This window comes from Callorhinus ursinus, unplaced genomic scaffold (genome assembly GCF_003265705.2).
Source record: "Callorhinus ursinus isolate GAN/ISIS: 27379988/994484 unplaced genomic scaffold, GSC_fseal_2.0 scaffold68, whole genome shotgun sequence".
NCBI classification, from domain to species: Eukaryota; Metazoa; Chordata; class Mammalia; order Carnivora; family Otariidae; genus Callorhinus; species Callorhinus ursinus.
Genome location: NW_027397130.1, coordinates 6645571 through 6671044, shown reverse-complemented (window position 1 = coordinate 6671044; position 25474 = coordinate 6645571). Strand labels below are relative to the sequence as shown.

General features: G+C 43.1%; 1 protein-coding gene and 1 pseudogene across 1 annotated transcript; one reads left to right on the top strand and one right to left on the bottom strand.

Moving 5' to 3' along the window:
• Positions 1-899: 899 nt before the first annotated feature.
• LOC112814449 (CMRF35-like molecule 5) lies at positions 900-7836 on the bottom strand. Its single transcript, XM_025860014.2, has 3 exons — positions 7697-7836; positions 3145-3477; positions 900-1428 (listed from the first exon to the last, which is right to left on the bottom strand). The coding sequence occupies exons 1-3, from the start codon at positions 7734-7736 to the stop codon at positions 1250-1252; spliced, it is 552 nt and encodes a 183-aa protein (XP_025715799.1). The 5' UTR covers positions 7737-7836; the 3' UTR covers positions 900-1249.
• Positions 7837-14941: 7105 nt separating this feature from the next.
• On the top strand, positions 14942-15975 carry LOC112814360 (high mobility group protein B2 pseudogene; annotated as a pseudogene).
• Positions 15976-25474: the final 9499 nt, after the last annotated feature.

The following is a 25474-nucleotide window of genomic DNA, read 5'->3' as shown; positions in this document are numbered from 1 at the left end:
GGGGGGAAATGGGAGGGGGAGATGAACCATGAGAGATGATGGACTCTGAGAAACAAACTGAGGGTTCTAGAGAGGAAGGGGGCGGGGGGATGGGTTAGCCTGGTGGTGGGTATTAGAGGGCATGTTCTGCATGGAACACTGGTTGTTATACATAAACAATGAATCATGGCACACTACATCAAAAACTAATGATGTAATGTATGGTGATTAACATAACATAATAATAATTTTAAAAATTTATAAATACTGATACAGAATGATTTTCAAAGTACATTCAGTGAAAATAGACAACCTGCAGAACAATATGTGATATTTTTCTTTGAGGGAGGGAAAAATAAATACACATGTATATGCTTTAGGTGCATTGAATTTCTCCACATCACACACACACACACACACACACACACACACTGGTTACAGACCTTACCTTTGTGTAGGGGACTAGGGTAGAAGACAGACCATACCATTTTACTTTACATTCTGTGTACTTTTTAAATAACCTTTTCCTAAAATCCACAGATAAATATAAAAGTTGGGGAATCTGTTCAGTATTTCACTAGCTCCCTCTTGCCAAGGAGATGGCATGTGGTGCATGAGGGAAGAGTGCTCCCCTGGGTCATTGGTCAGGTTAACTTGGACCCACGGTCAGCTCTGGTCTCCTAATCCCACACCAGGACGTGTCTGCGTCCAATGCCTGAGTTCTGTGGTGTATGTAGAAGCTGGAGCTGGTTACTGAGTTAAGAATATGCCCATCAGAATCTGCTGAATGAGGAGGCACAAGCTACCCACATGGGTGGGCAGGGAGCTCCCTCAACAGCCAAGCTCCCAATTTGGGGACATGAAACACCCAGGGTCATTTTAATGGAAGGCACAGTTTGAATACACCCACACAAAGGAAGGAGAGTCACAAAGTTTATTGCTTACAGCTGTAGGGGAGAGGTGCCCAGTGAGCCTGGGAAGGGCAGTCCTCCATCCCAGACCACGAGCGAACAGGATACTGAGAGCAGCATGGCAGGTCGTGTTACTTATAGAGTGGTCAGGACAAAGGTCACTGATTTTTCATGGGCTCAACTCCAAGTGGTTATTTTGAAATGTGCCCCAGGAAGAGCAAAGTAGGAACTTATGGAGGAATTCTAAGCTTGGGGCCTTATCTAAATTTTAGATTTTGGGTGTAAGCAGAGTTGGCATACTATAAAATGCCTGGACAGCAACTCATCAAAACAACAGCTGATTGTTCTCAAAAGTTGTTTTACTCGCCCCAAATGGTCATGGAGAATGTGTGCTTTTTCTGATTGATGGACAGCCGGTTCTTCTTCAGCTCTGATCCAGTGGTTTGAACAAGGATGGTGCAGCTATTCAAATCAGCATCCGGACACCATGACTTCACGTGGGTCTCCCACCCTGGGCCATAGTGACACTGCACGGTCACTTGCAGGTGTCAATAGATGGAAGGAAATAATGAAGAAAAGAAAAATCTTATGAATTAGAAAGGAAATATAAAATAGAGAAGACTAAAAAAGCCAACAATTACTTTTTAAACAAGACAAAACTCTTGCAAGATATTCATGATAAAATGATAGGTCTGAATAATTGATATGAGGAATGAAAAAAAAGGTACATCACACAATATCCTGAGCATATTAAAAAGGAGAGGGAGTAAGGGGACAAGATAATAAAAGGATATCTAGGGCGCCTGGGTGGCTCAGTTGGTTAAGCGACTGCCTTCGGCTCAGGTCATGGTCCTGGAGTCCCCGGATCGAGTCCCACATCGGGCTCCCTGCTCAGCAGGGAGTCTGCTTCTCCCTCTGACCCTCTTCCCTCTCGTGCTCTCTATCTCTCATTCTCTCTCTCTCAAATAAATAAATAAAATCTTTAAAAAAAACAAAAAACAAAAAAAAAAAGGATATCTAAAGAATTTTATGCCAATAAATTCAAAACTTTAGGTGGAATAAACAACTTTCTAGCAAAAACGATAAAATATGCTAAAATTAGCACAAAAGGAGTTAGACAACTTGAATCATCTTGCAACTATTTGAAAGAACCAAATCCGTTGTTAAAAGTCTCTAGAAGGGGCACCCGGCTGACTCAGTCAACAGAGTGGGACTCTTGATCTCAAGGTCAGGGGGTCAGCCCCACCTGGGTCTAGAGCTTACTTACTTGATTAATTAATTAATTGAACCATCTCCAGAAGGAACCTCCAAACCTATAGAGCTTCAACTGACCTAAGTGATAACATTTAAGGAATGATATGTGTCTTACACAAAAAATTCCAGGACATAGGAAAAGACGATACAATCTCAAATCCATTTAATGAGACTAGCATACTCTTGATGCCAAAACCTGACAAGGGCACTGCAAAAAATAACGTTGTAAGCAAAAAAATCACTCTTCAACATAAATACAAAAGTCTGCAAAAAAAATACAGCAGGTTCTATATAAACAAGATAATACATCATCACCAAGTTGGGTTTATCCCAAGAAGGCAAAACTGTTTGAACATGAGAAAATCAGTTAAGCATAATATACCACATTAACATAGTCAAGGAGAAAAATCATATGATCATGTCATAGATGCAGACAAAAGTATTTGATAGATTTAAAGAGCCCTTTGACTGGGGAGGCCTTTTCAGACCTCACGAATCAACCACAGCAACCCCACTGTGCTGGGCCTCTTCCCTCTCAGCCTGGGTATGGAACAGGGTGTGGGAACAGCCGCTATGAAGTCCCGGCCCCAAATGCCAGAACGAGCAAGGACACGTGGGCACCAGAGGTCCAGGAAAGCACTGGCAGGAATTGGGGTCTCTGGGTCCCAGGGAAGAAGGTCCTTTGGTCCACGGATGAAACTGGGACCATCACCTTGATCTCTATGGACAACAGACTAGGCACTGTGCTGTGCAGAGAAACAGGTGCCCAGAAAGGCTTGATCCATCCTGGAGGAGGTGCTGGGAGCCATGAGAGCATCTAAGAGAAGCCCCGTCCCTCCCAACCCATGAGGTCAGTTGGGGTCCTAGAAGAAATCAGGACTCAACCACCCTGTGTGACAGTTCACTCCGTGTAACACTTAAATCACTGGAGAAGAACCTCAGGGACCATGACAGAGCAGGTCCTGAAAAGATACATCCACACACACACACATACTCTTACCTGGGTCAATGGTCACTTTAACTTTGACCCCAAGGTCAGTTCCAGATCTCTCAATCCCACACCAGTAAGTGTCTGCATTGTTCCACCTGAGCTCCTCCATGGTCACGGTGAACGTGCGCGATTTCTGATTGTCCCTGATGGACACATGGTGACCCTTCACTTCCTGCTCTGATCCGTCGGTTTGAACCAGGATATGGCAGTCTTTCCACTCGGCTCCTTGACACCACCACTTACTGTAGGTCTCCCACCCGGGTCCATAGCGACACTGCACGGTCAGTGAGCCCCGCACTGGGCCACTCACTGCATTGGACACTGCTATGAGGGCAGATGAGCCTGAAAACACAAAGTCATGTGCTTGTCACACCCCACCCCACCCCACCCCCTGAGGGCAGAGCCATAAACTCCTGCATCACAAATAGCTCCTATAAACCCAAGAGTCTGATGAGTTGAGTAACAAAGAGGGAATACATCTTCCACAAGACAGACCTTTGTCCTTCAAAACTCCACTGGGTCAAAGCCATCACAGAAATCACCTAAGAGCACAACTACACATCTCAGAGAAACAAAAATGTCCACACTGAGCAGTGACAGCTTCCGATAATCCACTCCTCCCGCTCCCTGTGGTCAATGTCATCTGGAGAGCAAATGACCCAACAGAAGGCTTGGCCCCAGTCCACTTCAGCCCATTGTCCTCGTGCAAAATGTGGGCTCTGCGGCTTCAGATCTTTTCATTTTTCTAGAGTAGCCAGGAATCTAGATTTTGTGTGGAACCTCTCAACTTGAAAACACTGGTGACCAGCACATAAACAGAGCAAAGGAATTTCTGTGTCTTTACAATCCTAAGAATTATCTACAAAACTATCTGGCAAATTCATTAATGGGATAATTTCTTGATTACATGATATTGTTTTCCCCTGAATATTGACTATTTGAGTTCTTTGATGGTTCTTGAATCTGTTCTATTGTTTTGGTTCTTTTTCCCAGATAGTTTATCTATTTCATAGAGTATGTATTAGCATAAAGTCTTACATTTAGAAAGTATCCTTTATAATTAAAATGTTCATATCTGTTTTAATTACACTTCCTGACCACATGTGCTGTGTGATTTGTGTGGCTCACACCTGCTACAGGATGTCCTCCTCCTTGTTTCTCCTCCCCTCCTGCACATTTTTTACACATTAAACCAGTTTTGAGATTAGTTGGTAAGTGTTGTTTTTATTTCCAAGTTATTAGTTTCTCATATGTATAATTTTATTCCTCTTCATTCCTCCAGATTACCATTTGTGCTCTTTTTCCAATTTGCTAAGTTAAAGACAGGGATAATTTTCTTCCTTTTGAAGATGAATTAAAGCATGTGAAAGGCAAAGAATTTACTTTGGTTGACTTTACAAATTGAGATATAATTCACTTATCATGAATTTCAAGTGTATACATCAGTGGTTTCTAGGGTATTCACGTGGGCACCACATGAAGTTGTGCCACCATCACCTCTAATTCCAGGAAATTCGGTCACTGCAGAAAGAAACCCTCTACCCCTTGTCATTCCCCACGTCCCTCTTCCCTGAAGCCTTTGGCAACCACTAATCTACGTTCTGTCTATTGATTTCTCTATTCTGGACACTGCATATAAACAGAATCCTACAATCATAGCCTTCTTGTCTGGCTTCAGCCACTTAGCATAATGTGTGTTAAGGCTCAGTCCATGGTAGGGAAGGACACATTTAGCTTATCCATTCACCAGCTGATGATATATGGGTTGTTTCAACAATTTGCCCCAGTGAATAATGTTGCTATGAGCAGTTATGTACTAGTGTCTGTATTGATTCATGGTGAAGGAAGCTGACACTGTGTTCACAACAGAAGTTCCAGGATGGGTTCTCTCAAGAGTCCATAAGAAGCTGCTGTGATTCTGAGAAACGCCCACCAATTATCTTCAACCTCTACCAGCAGAGTAAGGGTTCCCAAGAGCGAGACAGGAAGCCACCCTGAATCTCTCATCTGACCATGCACACTTCAGCTGTCCCCAGAGGGTAAGGCTGCTCTCCCACCTTCTAAATCTCTGACAGGTGCTTCCATGGACAAACTCCAGCCCATAGAAAAGAAGGTGACTGGAGGAAAGGTGATTCCCAGGTTTTGCTCAGTGATGCAGAAGAGGACTTAGAAGGGGTGGTAGTGATGTCAAACGTCAACAGATGAGCCTGTGCTGTTTGCCCCTTGATCAATCTGCCCCATATTGTCGAGGACTGAATGTTTGTGTTACCCCACAATTCCCATGTCGAAGTCCTAAGCTCCAATGGGATGGTACGTGAAGATGGGGCCTTGGGGGGGCATTAGGGTTAGAGGAGATCGTGATGGGGACCTCAGGATGGGATCAGTGCTCTCATAAGAAAAGACACCAGAGAGGGAATGCAAGCTGGTGCAACTACTCTGGAAAACAGTATGGAGGTTCCTCAAACAGTTGAAATTAGAGCTACCATTCGATCCAGCAATTGCACTACTGGGTATTTACCCCAAAGATACAAATGTAGGGACCCGAAGGGGTACGTGCACCCCAATGTTTATAGCAGCAATGTCCACAATAGCCAAACTGTGGAAAGAGCCAAGATGTCCATCGACAGATGAATGGATAAAGAAGAAGTGGTATATATACACAATGGAATATTATGCAGCCATCAAAAGGAATGGGGTCTTGCCATTTGCAACGACATGGATGGAACTGGAGGGTCTTATGCTTAGTGAAATAAGTCAATCAGAGAAAGACATGTGTCATATGACCTCACTGATATGAGGAATTCATAATCTCAGGAAACAAACTGAGTGTTACTGGAGTGGTTGGGGGTGGGAGGGATGGGGTGGCTGGGTGACAGACATTGGGGAGGGTATGTGCTATGGTGAGCGCTGTGAATTGTGCAAGACTGTTGAATCACAGATCTGTACTTCTGAAACAAATAACGCAACATATTTTAAGAAAAAAGAAAAAGAAGAAGATAACAGGAGAGGAAGAATGAAGGGGAGTAAGTCAGAGGGGGAGACGAACCATGAGAGATGATGGACTCTGAAAAACAAACTGAGGGTTCTAGAGGGGAGGAGGGTAGGGGGATGGGTTAGCCTGGTGATGGGTATTGAGGAGGGCACGTTCTGCATGGAGCACTGGGTGTTATGAACAAACAATGAATCATGGAACACTACATCAAAAACTAATGATGTAATATATGGTGATTAACATAACAATAAAAAAGTTTAAAAAAAAAGAAAAGACACCAGAGAGCTTCTCTCTCATTCTTTCTCTCTGTCTCTGTCTATCTCTGTCTCTGTCTATCTCTGTCTCTGTCTCTGTCTCTCACTCTCTCTGCCTCTCCTTGCCTATGCACAAAGTGGAGGTCACTGTGAGAAGGTGGCTGCCTGAAAACCAGAAAGAGAGCTTTCATCATGAACTGAATCTGCCTGCACCTTGATCTTGGACTCCCCAGCCTTCAAACTGTGAGAAAAGAAATTTCTCTAGTTCAAGCCACTCAGTCTATGGTATTTTGCTCTTATGATTCACATGCATATGTAACTCTTTTATGAACTTCCCAGTTAAGAAAATAATAACATGCAAATGTTCCCAATAAGTGTTGTACATGCAAATCTCCACATCAGAGTGTTTTACTTCTACACATATCATGAAGAAGTCAGTGGATGAGTAAATGGGGTCATTTTATTTCCCATGATGACCTCCTTCCCAGAAGAGACACTGTCTGCATCCTGCCCCAAGCTACGTGATTCTGGAGGATGAGAAGGAACAGAGGTGGGGTTCAGATGTTCCTACCTTAGAGCTCCTGTCTTCTCTGAGCTTCAAGAAACAGCTGCCTCCAAGGATTTGACATCCAGCCCAGAAATAGACACCTTCTAATCTCTGTCTTTCCTCCCTCGTGACACCACTCATTGTGTCTTGGTTGTTGCACTGACCAAACCGGACGATGTTCTGATTTTTGGCTCATCCAGAGCAGAGATTCAGGCAGGCTAATATGTGTGGTTGAGCAGCTCTCCCGAGAACCTGTCACACCCAGGTTTTGCTCCCTGTCTTCCTCTCTACTCTGAGTTCTTCAGAAGAGAGGGTCTCAACTGTAGCTGTAAGTCAAGACCACTGTGCAGGCTTTTAAATGATCCAGATGTCTCAACCCCATTTTGTCTCAGTGGGTCTCAGCTGGAGCCTGAGATTCTGGTTCCTTAAAAGTTCCTCAGGAATTGACATTATGTACGTTATGTATATATTTCTGCATGTATATATCTATCCATCCATCCATCCATCCATCATCCATCATCTGTCTATCCATCTATATGCCAGGGATGGCAAACAGTGCCCTAAAAACAGGCACCATATTATTTATTTTTATTTTCTTTCCCCAACACCTAACTTAGAAGCTGTCAGGTAAAAAAATTTTTTTTTTAATTTTTTGATGAGAAAAGGTCTGGATCAGTTAAAGTCCCTGCCATTTCCCCCAGGACAGAACCTGTCTGCTTTCTGCCCAGCTCTGCAGGTGCTCTGTCCTGAAGCACCCACCCCACTCACCTTGGACGATGGGAAGGAACAGAACCGAGAGCAGCCACATATCCTGCTGGGATTGTCTACCCGGTGCTCAGCTAATGCCCACTGTCCTCCAGGGACTGGAACTGAGCTCAGAGGCAAAATGCATTCTATTTCTCTAAATCGTTCTTTTAGAGTTTCTCTCATCTACTTCCCTAATTTTTTTCTTCAGTTACTTCCTAATTTCAAAAATTAGGAGAAAGGCCATGCTTTCCTTTAGGAGTTTATGGCTGACATGAGTTGTCTCAATGATTTGGGGAAGCAAAGCGTCCCACTGCCCAGGGTGCCATTTACCCGGATGCAGGAGGAGCTGTGTCAGGCCCCTCCCTCTCAGGCTTCCCCCTGAGGTCTTGAGTCCCTCTGATGCAGAGGTGCCATGGGGAGATTTTAAGGAAGGAGAAGTGGCCTCTCCCATCAGCTTCACTGTGGTCTAGACACTTCCTCTGCCACCTGTTGGCATATTTCCCCTGACTGTGGACTAGGGCCTCTTCCCAGTCCCAAACTGCTTCTGCTAATGTCCTCCTAAGGGACTTTCCCACAGGGCTCCCCTCATCCTTCACATGTCCTCTCCTCCCTCTGTCCTCCATCCCCTTTCATTCTCTGAGTCTATTCTTATGTCTCCTTTTTTCTTTTATGTTTTCCACATTTATGAGGTTAGTTCTACCTCTTGGGAGGATTTGGTTTGGCTTTTTGTGTTTACTGTCTCTTCCAATCTTTGGATGAAATGTTCAGTGTATGAATTATATTTTCATTTCAAAAGCCCCTTTTTGCTCTCCGCTTGCTGATGTTTTCAGAACTCTACTCACTGTGTGGTTTGGTCCTTCTCTTTTATATACCACACATGCCTCAAGGGCTGGTTGTGGTTGGCCATCTGACTGTAATGGAGAATGAGCCATAACATAGCTGCTCGGGGCTCTGAGTATGTGGGGGCAACACAGCTTGTGAAACAGGGATGTCGGAGTGGGCCAGATTCTTTAAGCTTCTGTCCCTTCTTGAACTACAAGCTATGCTTTCACGAGAGTGGGCAGAGGGCTCTTCTAAATTCCAGAATGAAGAGGACCAAAGGTGGCCTCTAGCATCCTCCCTACTGCCTTGGTTTCCCCAGAAACTTTATGAAGTTAAAGAACCTCCTGGGGGATGGGAGTGTTTGTTTCTTGATCTAGGAGCTAGTTGCATGGGTGTGATTTATTTGTGCAAATGTATTGAGCTGTGCACTTCTAATGTGTGCACTTTCTGTGTGTATTTGATACTCCAATAAAAAGGTTTTAAATTTTACCGTGAATCTCTCCAAGCCATTACACCTGTGCTTACTTAATCCTTTAATTATCTTCCTTAACGGGGCCCCTCGGTGGCTAAGTCCGTTAATTGGCCAACTCTTGATTTAGGCTCCGGTCATGATCTCAAGGTCCTGGGTTGGATCAGGAGTCCAACTCTGATCTCAGTCCAGAGTCTCCTTGAGGATTCTCTCTCCCTTTCCCTCTGCCTCTACCCCCCAGGTCTCTCTCACTCCCTCTCTGTATCTCAAGTAAATAAATATCTTTTAAAAAAAATAGCTTCCTTGGGGCGCCTGGGTGGCTCAGTCATTAAGTGTCTGCCTTCGGCTCAGGTCATGATCCCAGGTTCCTGGAATTGAGCCCCACACTGGGCTCCCTGCTCCATGGGAAGTCTGCTTCTCCCTCTCCCACTCCCCTGCTGGTGTTCCCTCTCTCGCTGTCTCTCTCTCTCTCTCTGTCAAAATAAATAAAATCTTTTAATAAAAAAACAGCTTCCTTAATGGTCCTTTGTGTGGCTGTGGCATAATTAAGTATTCCTGTATTGGTGGTCATTCACCATGTTTCCCATATTTGCTCTCGCAAATCTATGCTGCAGGCTTCCAAATCAGGTGAAATGATGCCATCACACTCCACGGACCTCTTCCCCTGACTCCAGGTAAGAACCCAGACAGAATACCTTCAGCAGCTATCTGAGCATTCCGCAAAATGAACTTTAGCAGGAGACTGAGGAAGGAAACCAGACCAGATATAACAGCACTGCAGCTGTTAGTTTCTTGATTATGTTTCCTTCTCTAGCCTCCTGCCTGAGCATGAACCCTACGGCTCACAGCCTGAAAGTGCTCACTCAGCAGGGACCCTAAGAGCTCAGGATGAGCGAGAAAATAAGCCCTAGGGAAGAGGGGAGGCAGATTCCAGGAGTTTTCTTGGTGTTTATGTTTTCTTTCCCTCCCACCAGGTCCTCAGAAAGACTCAGGACAGAAGCGCAATTCCACCTGCAGCCGCTTGGGGCCGACAGCTGGAACTCAGAAGGAGGAGAGTCCTTGCTGCCCAGAAGAGCTAGGGTCCCAGAACCTGGCGCGGAATACCACTGCCTCTTCTCTTTGTCCTCCCTCTGCTTGGCCCTGGAAGCAAACCCCAAACACAGGAAGTACGCAGCAGACTGGGACAGAAAAGCCTCAGCTTGCCCAGCTTCCCAGCCAGTGGACCAGGAAGGGAGGTGGTGGAGGTTCTGGAAGGTGGGAGGGGATGCTGGGGGGATGGAGAAGAAGAAGTCCCTGAAGAAAGGGACCCGAGACCTCCCAGGCTCGCGCCCCAGCTGTGCGCACCTGATCAGACCCTGGAGGCAATACCCACTTTGAGAGCTTGGGGAAGACTATCCCCAGTCACAGACTGGCCACTGGAGGGCGCACGTGGGGGCACATCCAAGCAGCACCTGCAAGGCTCCAGAAAGCTGAGCCAGCGCACGTGGGAACCACAGTCCACAGAAGCCACATCAGCACTTGAAGTCCTAACCTCACCCACCAGCTGGACTGCCTGCCATTAGAGAAACAGAAGTTATAGTCAAAGACATTCCGACGAGGGGATAGCATTGCTTTGTATGTGTATGGTGGTGCTTCCCTGAAATGATGTCTGTGTTGAACACATAGAAGTGAACACCACCCCAAAATTGTACCACGAGTAAAATTTGAGAAGTAGCAAAAAAAAAAAAAAAAAGAAGAAGAAGAAGAAGAAAATGTTTCGAACTGTGAACTCTAAGTGGATGCGGTTTGTTCTATCAAATTACACCTCAGTAAAACTTGAGAAAGGGTGGGAGGGAAAAGTTTGAGGGGAGACCAATGTTTCTGCCCCCACCCCTTCACACATTCTTTGTCTCAGGTGGAAACCCCAGGGTTCACTGAGACCTCTAATGGCAGGAGAAGGCTCAGCTCTCACAAGTGAACACAAACACGTCTAGGGGCTGAAGGCAGCCCCCACTCCAAGATAAGCCACTTCAGCATGAAGATTATTCCCAGCTAAAGACCCTTGGGACACTGAGGGCTCCAGAGAAACTTTTACCCCTCCCTTAACTACATAGAAGAATCTCAAACTGCAGGGTCTTTGCAGAATAGGATTATTACCAGGGATAAATTTTATCTGAAGAGCTCAACCACATAGCAGGGCAAATATTTGTTTACCAAACATTTACTGGTTTTCCTCTTCCTGTGAATTACTTTCCTTCTCTTTGGAGTCCCAAGCCCTTAACCCCTTCTCTTAACTTAGGATGACATTGGTACCCCATTATGCCTGGCTACCATGTCTGTGTGGATTCCCCACACTTATGCTATTCAATTTGATTTTCTCCTGTTAATCTGTCTCATGTCAATTTGATTCTAGGTCCAGCTAGAAGGACCTTGAATGGGACAGGAACTCAGGCTCCCCAAGAATGGGATGTGATATTCTTGCTCCCCAACACTTGGCATAGTCAGCAGGATACTTTAACCAGCTGGACACTGCTCACCCCCGACACTGCTGCAGCTGAGACATCCTTGGGACATCTGACAGAGAGCCAGCAGTAGGTAAGATTTCTTACCATGTCTGACTCCTGGAAACCCTATCTGCACAGGCCAATGGAACAAAAGTGATCAGAGTCCATTTTCTCCCTTTCTCAATTTAGATGAGCAGGAGAAAATAGTGTGGAACTAGTTCCTTGGGCTTAGTGACTCTTTGGTTCAATTTGGTTGGGTACTCTTTAGTTACTGATCCATTTCTTCCCAGAGATGGTCTCTGTTTTCCTTGGTCTATGTCATGTATGTTGTTATCTGTTGCTAAGAGACATCTTGGAAGCCAAAGCTGAAAAATTGGGGGACACAAGTAGATCACTTAAAACCTATTAGATTGCTCACCACCTCAAGAGGATTCCCATGATAGGATGAGCTGGTCATGGGATGAGGTAGACAGACACTAGTCACCCACCAGCCTCAAGAACCTCCATGCAACAAGGTACACTGTATACAACCCACACTCCCCAACCCCATGGCACATTCCTCCTTGGTGTTATTTAGGCTCCATGAGACCCAAGGCTAGAATAAACCTGGTAGATTCTTCCTTTTGTTTTCTTCTATGTCCTAAGAGATTGGCTTTATGACCAGTGAGGATATTCTCTTTGATCTCCACCATCCAGAGGGTGCACTCACTGAGGTAAACCTTGGTGGCCAGCCAAGTAGACTGGGGATCCAAGTCTCTATCTCTGTCAGGTTGTGCCAGTTCTCGGGGGTGTTTGTCATGAGAGGTTCCAGCCCATGAGAACCTTTGTAGTCTCAACCCTCATTGCTTGTTAGTGCTGGGAAGTCCCATTCCAGAAGCACCTATGTGATGTCACAGATTAGAGGTCTATGAGGGGAGGTGTCTCACATTTTCATGGGAGGCTGGAGACAGCATTTCCACTATATACCACCCTAACTGTGCACTGAAGGCCTTTGCTTTCTTGGGGTAATTTGGGGAGTAAGCTTCTGGATCGTGGAGGCTGCATCATCTATGCCCTCTCTGGACACCTCTGTGTCCTGGGTTCAGTCACAAAAAGATGATGAATCCTTTAAATTAGCTATATTTTGAAAACATATATATTTTCATGTTCTGCGTGGAGCACTGGGTGTTATGCACAAACAATGAATCATGGAACACTACATCAAAAACTAATGATGTAATGTATGGTGATTAACACAAAAATAAAAAAATTTTAAAAAAAGAAAACATATATATTTTATAAAGAGTTCTCAGTTGTCCTATTAGTATCATTGCTAACCTTAAGGACTCCCTTGACAAGATAGAAGAAGTTCAACTTTAGACAAAAACAAACGTTCCTGAGCAGTGTAAATTCCCTTTTGTCTTGTCCTTGTTTCTTTTAGTTTCATTGAGTTTTTCACTGGCATTACAGTTGGTTTCTTTTACTTCTATACCTTACTCAGTACTCATCACAATAAGTGGACTCTTCATGCCCTTCCCCTACCCCACACAGCCCCCACCCATCTCCCCTCTGGGAACCATCCCTTTGTTCTCTGGAGATGATTCTGGTTTCTGGTTTGTGTCTCTCTCTCTCTTTTTTTTTTTTCTCTTCATTTGTTGTGTTTCCCCTTCTAAAACTCTGGCCTTGTGTGCCTGTCTTAACTTCCCTTCCCCTACAAGATTTAAAGAGCGCATTCTGGCCTGATGTCTAGGTTCAGAGTATCCAGGTTGCTCCTATCCGTGCTGAAAGCCAGAAAGTGAATTTCACAAAAGCACCAGGGACTGCCAACAAGGCTCTCTTTGCTCCTATTTTCCAGGGCTCTGTACTCAAGCCCTGCCAGCCTCAGGAATTCTTATACAATGTGTTTGCAGACCCCCACCATAAGAAATTCATGTCCCCTGGACAGCAGCAGAGCTTTTAAAGTATAAAGCCTTTTTACCTTTACTTTCAGAAGCTCCAACCAGAGTTAGAGAGGAATTACAAGGATTCTTTGACTATATTTACAACCTCTTCACAGAGGAAACAAATGTCCAAAATTTCTTCTATGACCTATACAAATGATCAGTTGAAGGCCAATATTCAGGGGTGATAGAAGCGTAAGTTACATTCTATATCGACAAAAAAAGCTTTTGCTAAAATGCCTTAGATAGACTATAGAACGGCATAAATTGGTTTCCATTTTAGTTAAGATTCTCCCTGATATAAAGAAGAAAATTTAGTTAACAAGATGGGGCAGTGACTTGATATTCAGGCTGTAATCCAGGTTTTGGGGAATGAGGAACAACTTTCCATATCTTACAAATCTCTACAAAAGCACAAATACAACTCTAGAAACAAGTTAAAGCCCACCTACCTCGATCAACCTCCAAATCTTGCCTATTACTCTCAAGATGTTTGTGAATATTATAAAAGATCAGGATATTGGAACAAAAAGGGTGTTTTTAAAAATGGTAAATTTTATATAGCAATTACCCTGAAACTCAAGAGAAACAATTTTTTACATTCTTTCTCTGTCCCTTGAAATTTCAAATCTCATGTCTTCAAAATGTAAATGCACCCCACAATCTCCTGAGACTAAAGAAGAAAAAACAAGAATGAAAAGAGGGAAATGCAAACTTAGGGGAAAGTTTTTCAAAATCATAAATAAACAAATAAATAAATAAAATATGGAAGTTTTTAAAAGTTGGGCCTATAATATCCTCTTCACAAACATTAGTAAAAACAAAATTAGGATTTTGTGTGCATCTTGTATGTGTATTTTGTGTGTGTGTGTCCATGGATGGTGTACCTGTGAGATGTTTTCTCTACCAATGGGAGGTATTACTAAAATTAATTTGCAAAAGAGCTCTATTTAGTTAGTTTGAAAGGAAGCACTTGTAAGGATTGGGCATTCTAAACTCACAAAGGTAAAAACTCGCCCAAATGTTTTTCAGGTTCACACAATCTGGGAAAATATCTGGTACTAAAGCTAATTTAAGGTTTTTGGTTTGCTTAAAATAGATATGCCTTTAGAGTTACCAACATTAAATATAAAACTTTTATTCTGCTTGTGTCTACTAAAAGTCAAATAAGTTCATGGTATATTTGTTTCAAACTGACCAGGAGAAAAAGATACCATAGGATAATCATTGATTTTTACCTAATGCCTCATGAGGTTTAGGGACAGTCTGAGCATTATTGTTAAAAATAAGTAAATTAAACAGATGTAAATAATATAAAATAATGAACAGAGTTTTATCTGCTTTTGTCTTATTATAGAGAAACTAAAGATAAATTTGTGTCTGTTGATAAACAGATTCCAAGCTTTATTGAAAGACCGTATTATGAAAAAAGCACATTTCTAAATTATAAAATGTATTCATCAATTTGTCAGTCTAAAGAATTCTGCTGTAACCAAGTTCACAATTGCTTACAACTAGGTTTTCCCTGGACATTAAGGTTTGGAAGCATTAAGAATTCTGATAAACAAAACCAGTTCACGCTGGAGCCCTGGGAAGGAAGCGTCTCTGGTGGATCCGGCCTCTCCGCGGGACTCTGAGGAAAAGCTACCACCAGGTAGACGCCGTCTGTCACCATGGGTAAAGGAGACCCCAACAGGCCGCAGGGCAAGATGTCTTCATGCACTTTCTTCGTGCAGACCTGCCGGGAAAAGCACAAGAAGAAACACCCAGACTCTTCCGTCAATTTCGCCGAATTCTCCAAGAAATGTTTGGAGAGATTGGAAGATTATGTCTGCAAAGGGAAAGTCGAAATTTGAAGATATGGCAAAAAGTGACACAGCTCGCTATGACAGGGAGATGAAAAATTATGTTCCTCCCAAAGGTGACAAGAAAGGAGAGAAAAAAGATCCCAATGCTCCTAAAAGGCCTCCGTCTGCTTTCTTCCTGTTGTGCTCTGAACATCACCCAGAGATCAAAAGTGAACACCCTGGTTTATCCATTGGGGATACTGCAAAAAAAAATTGGGTGAAATGTGGTCTGAACAGTCAACCAAAGACAAACAACCATATGAACAGAAAGCAGCTAAGCTGAAGGAGAAGTATGAAAAGGCTATTGCTGCATATCACGCCAAGGGCAAAAGTGAAGCGGGAAGAAGGGCCCTGGCAGGCCAACAGGTTCAAAGAAGAAGAATGAACCAGAGGATGAGGAGGAAGAGGAAGAGGAGGCTGAAGATGAAGATGATGAGGAGGAGGAGGAAGATGAAGAATAAATGGCTATCTTGTAATGATATGTGTGGAGTGTGCGTGTGTGCTCAGGCAATTGTTTTGCTAAGAATGTGAATTCAAGTGCAGCTCAATATTAGCTTCAGTATAAAAACTGTACAGATTTTTGTAGAGCTGATAGGAGTCTTTGTAGAGAAAATACTTTTTAAAAAATGCAGGTTGTAGCTTTTTGAGGGGCTACTACATACAGTTAGATTTTAAAGCTTCTGATGTTGAATGTTTCTAAATATTTAATGGTTTTCTTAATTTCTTGACTTGTGTATTGTAGCACTGCAAACTTGTAGGAATTAGTATCAATAGTAAATTTTGGGGTTTTTAGAATGTTGCATTTTGTTTTTTAAAAAAATTTGTAATAAAATCATGTATATTAGAAAAAAAGGATTCTGATAAACATAACTAAGATCACTAGAAATAACAAGGGAAATAACTCTGTACGTGAAGAAAGTAAGATATGTGCTGTTGGTAAGAAAAAGTGTGAAGAATAAAAAGACTTATTTATTGAGGAAAAGAAAATAAGTTTGTCCTAATCTGGGACCAGTTATTTCAAGAGGAAACATTTAAGACAACATCTAAATGTAAAAAAGAATGTTCTAGGTTTATGAAGAAAGGATCCTTGGAAAGAAATTTTATGTATGGCCAATACTGGCTAAGATTATGATACATTTAAATAACTAAATGAGTTTTAACCTCAAAAGTGCACTGGTGCAAAGTTTTTGTTTTCTCTCTGTTAAAAGTATAGAGTTTTCTTGAACTGGTCTGCTCTCCATAAGAAATTATAAGCAAAACTTTTTCTTTTTCTTTTAAAGTATCTGCCTAAAAAATCATTCTTGTTGCCAAAATAATTTCCTGTGTTTATCACATCTTTGATTACTTAACACTGAGTCTTAGTATGAAGGGAGTTACATTTTGCTCACAATGATGTAACTTGCTGTTTTTGCCTTGAGTATCTTTTATTGTCATTTCAAATAAAGGGATAATTAAATATTGTTTCATAAAGATTTGTGATCCTATTCAAACCTTCAAACCACTTTGATATTTTGTGACATACTTCCCAAAATCAAATTCTAAAATAAAGTCTTTTGACCACAGTCTGGGGTGTTCCAAAGTTCATGTGGAACCTTTCAGAGATTCTGTGACCAGTTAAACTAATGAGTCTTATTTGGTACCTAAACTTCTATGGGAAGCATAGCCAAATAAGTGTTATGAATTTATGTAGATATAGTATTAAAATACATGTCCTAAAAATTATATGAAACTTCTAGAAATCTGATGTCCTGGTATGATATTATCTCAAAATGTTGTGTGTCATAGAAATAACCAGATTTCCTTATTGGCTACACTGGAAGGAATGCTTAAGCAGATCTCCAACCTTGGCCATTTCTAAGTCTTTGCTCATTTACAAACACTTACACTTATACTCAGATGCCTCAATAAACCTACAGATGTTCTTCCTTTCCAAATGAGATTCATGGAAAAAAATCTGAGTACAAATTTCTGATAACCTTAAGACCATAAATCGAAAAGAAGTGAAAATTTCCAGAACTAGTGCAAAAACTGGATCCATGCAGAATCAAGTTAATATGATTCTGAACAACTTGAGAATAATTAATTATACTCTTTATGACTTTTTGTTTTGTTCAAAACCTAGCTACTTTTTTTTAGTGCTTTGCTTTTGCAGATTTAAGGAAACTTTGTCTCTTAAGCTGACTTACAGCAATTTGATAAAATATACCTTTGTGAACAAAATGCAAACATTTCTCTTTGCCCCTCCCTGAACCCTCCAGAATTCAGAAACTCAGTGAGTATTCTTCTGTTTTTATGGCAATCTATTTGTTCAGCTCAATAAGAATGTCTTCCCTAGGGGCTGAGCAAGATGGCAGAGGAGTAGAAGACCTGGATTTCCTCTGGTCTCAGGAATTCAGCTGAGTAGGGATCAAACCATTCTGAACACCTACGAACTCAACAGGATATTGAAGAAAAGAATAGCAACAACTCTCCGAACAGAAAAGCAACCACTTTCTGGAAGGTAGGACGTGTGGAGAAGTGAATCTGAGGCAATATTCGGGAGGATAGATGGCAGGGGAGGGGGCCTCCGTCAGCCACTTCTGGCAAGTGATAGAGCCGCGGAGCACAAAATCGGAATTTTAGAAGTCGGCTCCGCGGAGGGACGTCGCTCCAGTGGCTAAGCGGGGGGTGGAACCCTCGGGGTCACAGAAAGACCGGGGGTGCCTGAGTGCAACAGAGCTCCCAGGTATCGGAGCGGGGAAGCCAGCTGCAGAGACGGAGCCGAGGCACGGGGTCTCAGCTCGGGGTGGCCATAAAACGTGATCTGCGACCCAGTCGGGCCACTGCTCCTCCAGCAGGGACCCAACAAGCGGCAGAGCCGGGGGGACTCTCCTTCCTCCCCCGGGAGGAGCGGCGCGGGAGCGCACCGCAGGGATGTGCTGGGTTTGGAGACTCCACACGGGGTCGGGTGCCGGAGATAGAAACGCTCGGTCACAGGCCGGGTGAGCACGTTGTGCGGCCGGAGACCGGGGACACGGGAGTGACTGCTTTTCTCTGGGGGCGCACTGAGGAGCGGGGCCCCGAGTTCTCGGCTCCTCGGGGCGGAGATTGGGAGGCCAGCATTTTCACTCTTGTCCTCCAAAGCTGTACCGAGAGCTTGCAGGGAACAAAAGCTCCCGAGAGCAAACCCGAGCAGATTGCTTAGCCCGGACCGACAAGGATGGGGCAATTCCGCCTCCGGCAAAGACATTTGGGAACCACGGCAACAGGCACCTCCCCCAGAAGATCAGTACGAACAGCCAACAAAGACCAAGTTTACCGATCAAGGAGAACGGGAGAACTCCAGCGCTAGGGGAATACTGCACATAGAATTCATGGCTTTTTAACCATGATTCATTAATTTTCAAAGTTAATTTTTTAACTGTTTTTTTTATTTTTCTTTTTCCCTTTTTAAAACAACATCTTATCAATCCCTTTTTTAAAAAAACATTTTTATTTTTCATTTTTAGAGTCATATTCTATCCCTTCATAGTAGTTACCCTTATTTGTGGCATATATATATAAGTTGTTCTCTCTTTAAAATTTTGAGATACAGTTTCTTCTAACACATCAAAATATACCCTAAATCACTAGTGTATGCCTTTGTTCTAGTCTCCTGCCTGATCATATTTGATCATATTCTATTTTTTTGTTTTGTTCTGTTTTTGTTTGTTTTTCTCTTTTCCTTTTTCTTTTTTTTTTTTCTCTTTCTTTTTTCTTTCTTTCGCTTTGTTTTCCCCTGGTTTCAGGTCTTTTCTGATTTGTATACAGTATATTTGCTGGGGACGTTGTTAACCTGTTAGCATTTTGTTCTCTCATTCATCTATTCTCCTCTGGACAAAATGACAAGACGAAAAAAATCACCTCAGCAAAAAGAACAAGAGGTAGTACCATCAGCCAGGGACCTACTCAATATGGACATTAGTAGGATGTCGGACCTAGAGTTCAGAATCATGATTTTAAAGTTACTAGCTGGGCTTGAAAAAAGCATGGAAGTTATTAGAGAAACCCTTTCTGGAGAAATAAAAGAACTAAAATCTAACCCAGTCGAAATCAGAAAGGTTATTAATGACGTGCAATCAAAAATGGGGGCACTAACTGCTAGGATAAATGAGGCAGAAGAGAGAATCAGCGATATAGAAGACCAAATGATGGAAAATAAAGAAGCTGAGAAAAAGAGAGATAAACAACTACTGGATCACGAGGGCAGAATTCGAGAGATAAGTGATACGATAGGATGAAACAACATTAGTATAATTGGGATCCCAGAAGAAGAAGAAAGAGAGAGAGGGGCAGAAGGTATATTGGAGCAAATTAAAGCAGATAAGTTCCCTAATGTGGGGAAGGAAACAGGCATCAAAATCCAGGAGGCACAGAGAACTCCTCTCAAAATCAATAAAAATAGGTCAACAACCCAACATCTAATACTAAAACTTATGAGTCTCAGAGACAAAGAGAAAATCTTGAAAGCAGCTCGGGAGAAGAGATATGTAACCTATAATGGTGGAAACATTAGATTGGCAACAGACCTATCCATAGAGACCTGGCAGGCCAGAAAGGACTGGCATGATATCTTCAGAGCACTAAACAAGAAAAATATGGAGCCAAGAATACTATATCCAGCTAGGCTATCATTGAAAATAGAAGGAGAGAGAAAAAGCTTCCAGGACAAACAAAAACTAAAGGAATTTGCAAACATGAAACCAGCCCTCCAAGAAATATTGAAAGGGGTCCTCTAAGCAAAGAGAGAGCCTAAAAGCAGCATAGACCAGAAAAGAACACAGACAATATACAGTAACAGTCACCTTACAGGCAATACAATGGCACTAAATGCATACCTTTCAATAGTTACCCTGAATGTAAATGGGCTAAATGCCCCAATCAAAAGACACAGGCTATCAGATTGGATTAAAAAACAAGACCCATCAATATGCTGTCTGCAAGAGACTCATTTTAGACCCAAAGGCACGCACACATTGAAAGTGAGGGGTGTCCATTATCATTACCATGCTAATGGACACCAAAAGAAAGCTGGGGTGGCAATTCTTATATCAGACCAATTAGATTTTAAAACAAAGACTATAATAAGAGATGAGGAAGGACACTATATCCTATTTAAAGGGTCTATCCAACAAGAAGATCTTACAATTGTAAATATCTATGCCCCTAACGTGGGAGCAGACAATTATACAGAGCAATTAATAACCAAAGCAAAGAAACACATTGACAACAATACAATAATAGTGGGGGACTTTAACACCTCCCTGACTGAAATGGACAGATCATCTAAGCAAAAGATCAACAAGGAAATAAAGACTTTAAATGACACACTGGACCAAATGGACTTCACAGACATATTCAGAACATTCCATCCCAAAGCAACGGAATACACATTCTTCTCTAGTGCCCATGGAACATTCTCCAGAATTGATCACATGCTAGGTCAAAAATCAGGTCTCAAACCGCTACCAAAAGATTGGAATTATTCCCTGCATGCTTTCAGACCACAATGCTCTAAAACTAGAACTCAATCACAAGAGGAAACTCAGAAAGAACTCAAATACATGGAGGCTAAAGAGCATCCGGAATGAATGGGTCAACCAGGAAATTAAAGAAGAATTTAAAAAATTCATGGAAACCAATGAAAATGAAAACACAACTGTTCAACATCTTTGGGATACAGCAAAGGCAGTCCTGAGAGGAAAGTATATAGCAATACAAGCCTTTCTTAAGAAACAAGAAAGGTCTCAAATACACAACCTAACCCTACACCTAAAGGAGCTGGAGAAAGAACAGCAAAGAAAGCCTAAGCCCAGCAGGAGAAGAGAAATAATAAAGATCAGAGCAGAAATCAATGAACTAGAAACCAAAAGAACAGTAGAACAGATCAACGAAACTAGGAGCTGGTTCTTTGAAAGAATTAACAAGATTGATAAACCCCTGACCAGACTTAACAAAAAGAAAAGAGAAATGACCCAAATCAACAAAATCATGAATGAAAGAGGAGAGATCACAACCAACACCAAAGAATTACAAACAATTCTAAGAACATATTATGAGCAACTCTATGCCAGCAAATTAGATAACCTGGAAGAAATGGGTGCATTCCTAGAGATGTATCAACTACCAAAACTGAACCAGGAAGAAATAGAAAACCTGAACAGATCTATAACCACTAAGGAAATTGAAGCAGTCATTAAAAATCTCCCAACAAACAAAAGCCCAGGGCCAGATGGCTTCCCAGGGGAATTCTATCAGACATTGAAAGAAGAATTAATGCCTATTCTCCTGAAACTGTTCCAAAAAATAGAAATGGAAGGAAAACTTCCAAACTCATTTTATGAGGCCACCATTACCTTGATCCCCAAACCAGACAAAGACCCCATCAAAAAGGAGAATTACAGACCAATATCCTTGATGAACATGGATGCAAAAATTCTCACCAAAATACTAGCCAATAGGATCCAACAGTACATTAAAAGAATTATTCACCACAACCAAGTGGGATTTATCCCTGGGCTGCAAGGCCGGTTCAACATCCGCAAATCAATCAACGTGATACAATACATTAACAAAAGAAAGAACAAGAATCATAGGATCCTCTCAATAGATGCAGAAAAAGCATTTGACAAAGTACAGCATCCTTTCTTGATCAAAACTCTTCAGAGTAGAGGGATAGAGGGTACATACCTCAATATCATAAAAGCCATCTATGAAAAACCTACAGCGAATATCATTCTCAATGGGGAAAAGCTGAGAGCTTTTCCCCTAAGGTCAGGAACACGGCAGGGATGTCACTATCACCACTGCTATTCAACATAGTATTAGAAGTCCTAGCCACAGCAATCAGACAACAAAAAGAAATCAAAGGCATCCAAATCAGCAAAGACGAAGTCAAACTCTCACTCTTTGCAGATGATATGATACTGTATGTAGAAAACCCAAAAGACTCCACTCCACAACTGCTAGAACTCATACAGGAATTCAGTCAAGTAGCAGGATATAAAATCAATGCACAGAAATCAGTGGCATTCCTATACACCAACAACAAGACAGAAGACAGACAAATCAAGGAGTCGATCCCATTTACAATTGCACCCAAAACTATAAGATAAGGCCTCCACTGTAGCAGCCAAGAAGCCTCCTGTGTGGATCCTCCTGATGCCTCTTTTCTTTATGATCCTGGAGTGGTTCTGCCAAGGATAATGGACTATTACAGCGTTCAAGACTCTGCCAATGATGGGTTTTAAAATCCAGACCATCCAGTAACTATAAAGCTGGAATTAAACCAAAAAGCTTCCGAGTGTTCTACATGGTCAAAGACCCACGATGGGCCAGGTGTACAGAGGTCTGCTGATTCCACCTCCTCCTGGAGTAAGAATCGCCTGAACGTAAGATAGAAGACAAGGTTGGACCATCTCTGACCCGCATCCCATCTGTTTGCTCAATACATTTCCTATTAAATCTATGGCTTTCCTGGGCTCCTTTGAGATTATTTCTTTGGGACACTATTTCAGTCTTTTGTATGTGAGAGGACGACCCTTCCATCCTAGAGGGTCCAAAGTGACTCTAAATTGAATGCTAGAATCATAATGTGTCTGGCAACTGGGAGGTGGAAGACAACAGAAGGGAGAGACCTAGATGTTGCCTTTTAATCCCCTCAAAGAGTTCCCAACGAGGGCTCCCCTCATATAGATGTGAAATTTCACTGATGGCCAGGAGTGGATAAAGAAAAGCATAAGGACTTGGGTTTGGAAGTTATTTTCGCTGTTTGTATTTTTTAATTTTTTTTTATTAGAGAGAGAGAGCATGCCACTGGAGGGGAAGGACAGATGGAGGGTGAGAATCGCAAGCAGACTCCACGCCCAGCATGGAGCCTGATGCAGGTCCCGATCTCATGACCCTGAGATCATGACCTGAACTGAAATGAGGAATCCAACGCTTAACTGTCTGAGCCACCCAGGTACCCCTAATTTCTGTATTTTTTGAAAAAAGAGTATCATGGTATATATATACCTCACATATTAGAAAGTCTTCACAAGGGGTTCCTGGGTGGCTCAGTCGTTAAGCATCTGCCTCCAGCTCAGGTCGTGAGATCGAGCCCCACATTGGACTCCCTACTCAGTGTGAAGCTTTCTTCTCTCTCTCCCGCTCCTCCTGCTTATGTTCTCTCTCTGTGAAAAATAAATAAATAAAATCTTTAAAAAAAAAGAAAATTTAAAAAATTTTTAAAAAAGAAAGTCTTCACAAGCTAGGTGTACAGTTGAATGAGCCTTTTTAAGCAGGAATACTTGGGTTACTGTCATTGCAATCAAGATCTTTAGGGATATGGATATCTGACTATAAATTTGTCAAAACTAAATGAAGTTACTCTTTTTCCCCTGTAAGTTATAAGTGTTTTGTGGGGAGGGGCTTTGAAACAATGTAAATATCCATGTGTCCCTGTATCTACAGCAGTGGCCTCCAAGGACAGGGGACTCAGACGGTGGTCACAAGAACAGTTCATTTCTGTCCCTCCATTTGTCCCTTAGCCACCCTGGTCCTGCAGGTGCAGGGCTCCAGGGACAGTCGGGACTTCTCCATCCAGACAGGACAAAGGAGCGGCTCAGATCTGTCCCCATCATGCCTGTGATGCTGTCCATCCCCCTGCCAGCTCAGACCACCATCATCCCCTCTTGGTTTGACCTAAAGTTTGGTCTTTCCACCCTCCCACCCTCCCCCACGCCCAGCAGAGCAAGGACAAGCCAGAATGCCAGGCCCTTCATGTTTATCTTCCTCCCACTCACACATCAAAAAATAACACAAGTCTTTTTCTATTTTAATTTTCAAACGTATACATATTTCCTCCCAATAAAACATTGGGGTTTTGTTGGGGGGGGGCGGGTTTCTCTTCTACTTACGTTCTTCCTGGGCTCTGCTCTTTTTTGTGTCCATATTTTTTGAACCACTTTTGGGGAACTATATCTCTTTTCTGAGCTCCTTTTTAGTGAGGTCATTGTCTGTCATTTCTCTGAGACTGAGCGGACCTATCTGACCTCTTGCTCTGTGTCCTGGAGCATTTCCTCTCTGAAGCAAATTCACCAGCCACCTTTTGCTGTCTCTCTGTTCCCCTCCTTGAGCCCGTTAGAAAAGGCGCTGGTTCGTTTTTGGCTCGAGTTTTCCTTTGAAAGAGGTCAGGGCTTCGCCAAAGTGGGTGTGTCGGGGCAGGGTGGGGGGGCATTCTGCCACAGCGGTGGCTTCTGGTGGGGAACAGCTCTGCCACTTGCTGACACCTGAGCCCACGCGGTTCTGGGTCTCGCGTCAGGAAAGGGCGAGACCTCAAGGCCCAGCAGCCTGCGTGTTACCGCGTGGGAGCTCGGGCCCGCTGTCCCCGCCGCAGGGCTGAGTCACAGAGCGGCCCTTGGCAGCAGCCAGCACCCTCCCCACAGCCGCCGTGCCCACGGCAGAGGCAGCATGTTCCTCTTTACTGTCTTGTCCGACCCTAGAACGGATAGAGGCCGAACGGTCCCGTTATCCATGCTTAGATTTTCCTTACTTTGTCATGTCACAGATTCTGTGGTCAGGAGTTCCAGCTGGTTGAGACAAGGACGGCCTGTCTCTGCTCCATCATGTCTGGGGCCTCAGTTGGAAAGACATATGCTGGTGGGGTGACTCACATGGCTCAGTGCCACTGTCATCCGGAAGTTTCTTTGCCCACGTGTCTGGAACATGAGCCAGGGTGAACCAACCAGGAACTCAGTCCTGACTGTTGACCCGAGACCCTACAGGTAGCCTCTCCCTGTGGCCACCGGGTTCTGAGTGGGAAAGCCCCCAGAGCCAGCGTTTCTAGAGACTGAGGAAGGGGCTACGGGGTTCCTCCTGGCCTGGCCTCGGACGTCACACAGGGTCACTGTCACCAGGCTCTATCTGGGCCTTCCAACAGGGACAAACATTGGTTCTTGGAGGGTGAAAAAATGCTACTCTTTTCGTATATAAAACATAGATGATCTATTGGTAGAAGATCAACTGATCAATAGAACATGGACATATACAGTATATCTTTGGCATTAAAATGTCATAGTGCGGAGGGGCGGGGGTGCACTTCTAGGAAGAGTAAACAGTCTCCTTAGGAGGATAATTATGGAATAACATTTGGGAAGCTCTGCTCTGGGCTACTGGCTGCAGTGGCCACAGCCCACCCAGACTCAAGGGGAGGGGACATAATCCCAACTCTTAATAAAAGGAGTGTCAAGAAATTTGCA